The following is a 6,655-nucleotide window of genomic DNA, read 5'->3' on the forward strand; positions in this document are numbered from 1 at the left end:
TTTGTTAATTCCTAAAACAAAACAAAACAAAAAACTATTTGAAGGAAGTTTTGAGGGGAAATGCATATATCCCCAAATGGATTCTCTATACCAGGCAAGTCGGTATGACTATGCCAACCCACAATGGTACATCACTTTATTGTTGCGCTATAGCAATTATTCACAAAAAGGCACTCCCGGAGCGCGCCTGCGCGCTTACCCGGGTGCCTCCATTTGCTCGCATGCACGGAGGGAGAGGCAACGGCTTTCCCGGGCATCCGGGTGCTTGGCTGGGGTGGGGCTTGCAGCCGTTATAGGCACACCCCGCCTTTTCCCTCCGTGCAGTGCTTGGCAAGCTCGTTGTGAGGAGGACGCGCGGCCGCGACTTGCTCCTTGGGCTGCGTCGGGCCCGCTCTCCTCGGCCAGCAGCAGCTCCGCTTGGCTGCTCCGGCTTTCCTCGGCCGACGGGAGTCGGCGCGGTTTGGTCTGGGCTGGGATCTTTCCTCGGGCGGCGGCCTCGTTGCTGGAGGCTTCGTCCCGGGGTTTGGCGTTCCGGGCGGGGGCTTCCCGTCAGTCGAGCCTCGCGTGGAGCCTTTTTAGCGCCGGCGCGGCTTTCCGCCGGCCTGGCTGCTGGGTTCCCGCCTCCGCGCCGCGTTTTTTCCCTGTCCTGCTGGAATAGTCGGGCCTTTTCTCTGGTGGGGGGAAGGGGTGGTAGTGGGTTTCCATCCCGCTCTGGAAGGGGCATTCCTTTTTCTGCGGTGTTTGTCCCCTCTTTCCCCCCAAGCTTGGGATCGGTTCAACTGCCGCGTGGTGATAACCCCCCCCCCCGCTTTGGGACAGCTAGTTGGGTAGGGGTTAAGAGCGCAGGACTCTAGGCTGGAGTGCTGGGGTTGATTGCCCCCTCATTCACTTAAAGCTAGCGGGGTGCCTTGGGTCAGTCACAGCTCTCTCAGAGCTCTCTCAGCCCACCCACCTCACAGTGTTTACGGGTTGGTGGTGGGTTCCAGGCAGGGTTTAGGCTTCAGGGCATTTCCTGGTTCCGGTGGCTTTGACTTGGGTTCATTGGGCGGCAGCAGCCCATTTGGGGACCTAGGGGCAATTGATTTGGTTTGGGTCCTTGGCCACTCCTGGACCATGCCTCCTAAAAAGGGAGTGGGTAATAGCAAGGGCAAGCAGCCCGCCAGGCGCCCTATTGCCAAGCGACCATTGCCGGTGTCTTCCTCGGATGAGGAAGATGTAGAGTCGGCTAGGCAGGAGATTTTGGCAAAATTGGCCGCTCTGGAATCCGCCAGAGGTGGCTCTTCCAGGCATGCGGTTGGGAGTAGGGCTGGCAGGGCTTCGAAGAGAGTTTCACAGGCCACTTTTCAGCGGGAGGTCCTCACCCGTCTCTCTGCTTTGGAAGGTCCAACAGGTGCCGGCGCTGGTGGCGGAATGGATCGGCAGGATGACTTGGAGGCTGCTGGGAGTGCTGCCCAAGTGGAGGAAGAGGTTGCTGAAGTGGCAGAGATTCCTCAGATCGCGGTTGCAGTGGATCAGCCCGAGCAGGAGGGTAGGTATCCTGCACCACTTACACCACATTCTTGGCCCTGGGGGCCAGTTGTCCCAGCTGCCAACCCGGCTAATTGGGGATCACAGTTTGCGCACGCCCCTATTGCCGGGTCGGCTGTTTGGCCTGGGCACTCTTTCCAGCCGCAGTCGGTTGGCGGGGGGCAATGGCAGTCTTGGGGTCAGCAGGTTCCCCCAGTTCAGCAGGGATTTGTGCCCTCTGCCTCTACTCCGGGCACGTCTTCAGCCTCGGCTAGTGCTGGTTTTGGTGTGCAACCCTTTGCGCAATCCCAAGGCCTCTGGCCGCCTTATCAAGTCCCCCCTTACTATCAACCTACTCCGTTGGGGGTTTTGCCCTACAGGGCTACCCCGTTTGGGGATGCAGCGCTCCCATTGGGAGATCATCTGACCCCAGCCACCAGGGACAAGATACTCCGGGGCGAGTTTGTCGATGTCTTTACCCTTCTTTTCCGGGAGCTGGAAAAGAAGGATAAGGAGGACATGGACGATCGCGACAAGGAGAGACTTAAAAGGCGCAAGGTGGATCGTACCTGGTCCAATTGGCTGCCCGGCATGCTGATTTATGCTGGGGTTATTGCACGGGCTCAACCCCAGCGGGCGGCTCCCTTGTTTCAATATATTGATATTGTTTACAGGGGATATACGGACTTCGTCGGTGCTGCTTGGATGCAGTACGACGAAGAGTTCCGGATGCGCGCGGCTGCCGACCCCACTTTACCTTGGGACCGGATCCATCAGCAGCTATGGTTGCAGTTGATGGCTCCAGCCAAGCCCAATCTGGGCGATAGGGCTGATAGCGGGCATTTGTTGCACAAGCTTAGCACCCCTTCTGGTACCCGCGCCTCAGCGGGGCAGTCGGTTCAGCCCCGACTGCTTTGTTGGGACTTTGCATATCAGGGTGTGTGTTCCAGGAAGGGGTGTGGGTTTAAGCACGAGTGCCCAAGGTGCAGGGGTTCCCACCCCTTTTCTGCCTGCCCTCGCCCCAAGCCTCGGGGCGGAGGTAAGCGCCCTGGGGGCGGGACAAGTCAGCCAGCTGTTGACAAGGGGTCCTTCCCCCATAAATCTGAAGGCACTGGCTAGGGTCTTGCGGGGTTACCCCGACCGTGCCTCCGCCCAGTACCTGTTAGATGGTTTTACGCACGGTTTTCGTATTCCCTTCCAGGGCCCTCGGGCCCCCTTCATGTCGTCAAATTTGCGTTCAGTGAACGGCTTGGAGGAGGTTGTTCGACTTAAAATTTCCAAGGAATGTGCTGACGGGCGGGTTTTAGGCCCCTTTGCAGCTCCCCCGGTACCTAACTTGAGGGTGTCCCCTCTTGGGGTTGTGCCTAAGAAGGCACCTGGTGAGTATCGATTGATACATCACCTGTCCTTTCCCAGGGGGGACTCCGTTAACGATGCCATTCCAGAGCATCTGTGTACTGTTCGGTACACGTCTTTTGACGAGGCTGTTAGGATGGTGAAGCGCAATGGGCTGGGTGCGGAGATGGCTAAATGTGACATTAAGTCTGCATTTCGCCTTCTTCCTGTTCACCCGGGGGACTTCGAGCTGTTAGGTTTTTCTTTCGATGGCCAATTTTATATGGATAGGGCGCTCCCTATGGGGTGTTCTGTTTCCTGCGCGGCCTTCGAGAAATTTAGCTCATTCTTGGAATGGGCCTTGGGTCAGAGGCAGCAATGCCATGACTCCGCCCACTACCTTGATGATTTTATTTTTTGTGGCCCCCAGGGAACGGGCCAATGCGCCCGGTTGCTGGCGGGCTTCATGGCCTTGGCGGATGAGCTTGGAGTCCCCCTGGCCCATGAAAAGACGGAGGGTCCAGCCCAGGTCCTTACGTACCTGGGGATCGAGATTGATACTGTCTCGCAGACTTTGCGTCTGCCATTTGTTAAGGTGGCTGATTTGCGGATGCGCCTTGCAGCGCTTCTGGGCAAACGGAAGGCTTCCCTCCGCGAGCTGCAACAGGTTGTAGGTCACCTAAACTTCGCATGTAAGGCGGGTGGCGCCAGGACGGGCCTTTCTGAGGCGCCTGTGTGACGCCATGTCGGGGCTACGTCTGCCCCACCATAGGGTTCGGCTGTCGCTGGGGGTCAGGGAAGACCTTAAGGTTTGGGAGGACTTTCTCTCGTCCTTTAATGGCGTTCTGATGTGGCGGGAAGAGCTGTTGTTAGAGGCAGAATTACGGGTGGCATCGGATGCCGCTGGGGCTACAGGCTTCGGTGTCTTTTTCCGAGGTCACTGGTGCGCTGAATCCTGGCCGGCAGCTTGGCACAATCAGGGCATCACCAAGGATTTAACGTTTTTGGAATTTTTTCCAATCTTGGTGGCACTCTGGTTGTGGGGGGATGAACTGGCAAACCGTGTTGTCCACTTTTGGTGTGATAACATGGCTGTGGTTCATGTTATCAATTCCCTCTCGGCCAGGTCGCCTAGGGTCATGCGACTGGTCAGGCCATTCACGCTCCGTTGCCTTCAGCTCAACATCCTGTTTAGGGCACGACATGTTCCCGGTATTGATAATGGCGTGGCGGACGCTCTGTCTCGCCAGCAGATGGAGCGGTTTCGTCAGCTTGCCCCCGAGGCCGATCCCATGCCATCCCTGATGCCTCTGGAGCTGTGGAGTCTTGGAGGGACGAAGTGCACAGAGCCATCCATTTAGCCATCGCCCCTAGCACAAGAAGGTCGTATGATCGCGCTGTGCGGCAGTTTGGGGGTTTCCGACTGGAGGCTGGCTTGGAGCAGATTTGGCCCATTCCAGCTGAGCATCTTATGCAGTTTTGTATCAATAGGAAGTTAAGCGGCCTTTCTGTGAAGTCCATTAGAGGGCTTCTGGCTGCCCTGGCCTTTGATAGCAAGGCGCGGGGATTTCAGGAGGTGACAGGGGACTTTAGGTTGCGCAAGATGCTGGAGGGTTGGTCTCGGGAGGTAGGTTCCCGGCCTGACGCCAGGCAGCCTATTTCTCCATCCATCCTTAAGGGGTTAGGTGACACCTGGCAGTCGGTATGCTCTTCTGACTATGAAGCGGCGCTTTTCCATGCTGCTGCGCTCACGGCCTTCTTTGGGGCCCTCAGAATTGGGGAGTTGGTGGCCAAGTCCCGTACGGACTCATCACAGCGTGCGCTGTTGGTGGGAGATGTGCAGTTTGCAGGGGATGCAGTTTCACTTCGGCTCAGAAGGTCCAAAACCGACCAGCATTGCAAGGGGTCTGTGGTTTGGCTTGGATCCTGTGTTGACGCCGAGTTATGCCCGGTACGAGGGTTGCGCTTGTATCTGGAGAAGCGCGGGTCTGACGATGGTCTCTTATTTCGCCATCTGGATGCGTCCCCATTGACTCGGTACCAATTCTGGGCGGTTACCGAAAAGGCCTTGGGTAAGCTTGGTCTTGTGGGTTTCAAGTTCTGTACCCATTCGTTTCGGATAGGGGCGGCCTCTACAGCTGCTGCGATGGGCTACCCAGAAGCAGCCATTCGCAGAGTTGGGCGGTGGCGGTCGGCAGCGTACCGGGGGTATGTCCGTCCTCTGCCGGCCCCGTTATGATTTGTGGCTGATTGTGTTTTTTCTTCTTCAGGTGCTGTGGTTCGCTGTGGGAGGTGTCGGATCCTCATCTGCGGGCACAGCATGATCTTCTGGGCCGCCCATCAGGCTAAGAGGACGCATTTGGGGTCCCAGCTTGGCCTCAGTCGATGGGCGCAAATTGAGTGGCAGGGCCGTCGGGGCCTGCGGTGGCCGGGCCTGTTGCCTCTCTTGTTTGGGGGACGGTGTGCACCTCCCCCGCATTTCTTAGTGATACATTTAGGTGGGAATGATTTAGGTTGGGTCAAAGGTAAGGCCCTTACGCTGCAGGCACAGGCCGATTTAAAGTTTATTGGGCAGCGTTGGCCCGGGGTCCTGATAATGTGGTCTGCCATCCTCCCACGTCGTGTGTGGAGGGAGGCTTTGGATCACGAAGGGGTCGAATGGGCTAGGCGGAAAGCCAATAAGGCTATGTTTAAGGCTTTGGGTGCAGGGCTGGGGGTCTATTTGCCCCATCCCCAGATTAGGGACACTTATGCTGACCTTTACCGGGGAGATGGTGTCCATCTGTCCTTTAAGGGCAATGAGATCTTTTTGAATGACTTGCGGCAAGGGTTGTGGTTAGCCCTGCAGGAGATGTGGGGCGTTAGGGCCTAAGCAGAGGCTTGGCCCTAACGGTGGCAGGTTAGCCGGGGTAGGCAGAGCGGGCTGGTGAGCACCCGGTGGCACATCCCCATTGGTGGGGAATGGGGGTCTGTCTCGGATCGGCTGGCGGGCTTTACGGCTGCCAGCTGAGAGGGCAGACTGCCCTGGGACCCCCTGGAAAAGGCCTTCCCTCGGGCTTTACGGCTGGGGTGTATGGCGCTTTGAAGGGGGGAACCATTCGCCTGGCCGGCTGGGTTACAGCCATGCATTGCAGGGCTCGCGCCTAGGGCAGGGGGTTGCTCGCCCATGCAGTATCAGGAGCTGGTCAGTGTGACCTTCTCGCTCGAACTGTACCGCTAGTTACACCCTTGCCGTTACTAGTTCCTAGTTTAAATTAGATTTGTTTGGTCAATAAATGGCCCTGTTTCACCCAAGCCTTGTGTCCGTCTCTTCTTTCCGAATATGGGGGCAAAAAGGCACTCCCGGAGCGCGCCTGCGCGCTTACCCGGGTGCCTCCATTTGCTCGCATGCACGGAGGGAGAGGCAACGGCTTTCCCGGGCATCCGGGTGCTTGGCTGGGGTGGGGCTTGCAGCCGTTATAGGCACACCCCGCCTTTTCCCTCCGTGCAGTGCTTGGCAAGCTCGTCCCGCCCTCCACACCCCTGGGTTTGGCAGTACAGGTGAGTCCGGTCGCTGGTTTAGGGCCAGGTAGGAATTTTTTCGCCTCTCACCGGATTGGCTGTTGGTGAGGGGTGTTTTTCGCCTACCTTGTACTGCCAAGTTGTGGGAGGTTGGTTGTTGTTTAGGTTGCGTTGGCAGGTTAGCCGGGGTAGGCAGAGCGGGCTGGTGAGCACCCGGTGGCACATCCCCATTGGTGGGGAATGGGGGTCTGTCTCGGATCGGCTGGCGGGCTTTACGGCTGCCAGCTGAGAGGGCAGACTGCCCTGGGACCCC

At 57.9% G+C, this 6,655-nt stretch overlaps 1 protein-coding gene across 1 annotated transcript; it reads left to right on the forward strand.

The window, feature by feature from the left end:
* The first annotated feature begins 1,205 nt into the window (after positions 1 to 1,205).
* On the forward strand, positions 1,206 to 6,450 carry LOC129343874 (uncharacterized). Its single transcript, XM_055000257.1, has 3 exons — positions 1,206 to 1,528; positions 5,112 to 5,543; positions 6,332 to 6,450. The coding sequence occupies exons 1-3, from the start codon at positions 1,411 to 1,413 to the stop codon at positions 6,448 to 6,450; spliced, it is 669 nt and encodes a 222-aa protein (XP_054856232.1). The 5' UTR covers positions 1,206 to 1,410.
* The last annotated feature ends 205 nt before the right edge of the window (positions 6,451 to 6,655 follow it).

The sequence above is a fragment of the Eublepharis macularius genome, chromosome 16 (assembly GCF_028583425.1).
Source record: "Eublepharis macularius isolate TG4126 chromosome 16, MPM_Emac_v1.0, whole genome shotgun sequence".
In the NCBI taxonomy this organism is placed as follows: Eukaryota; Metazoa; Chordata; class Lepidosauria; order Squamata; family Eublepharidae; genus Eublepharis; species Eublepharis macularius.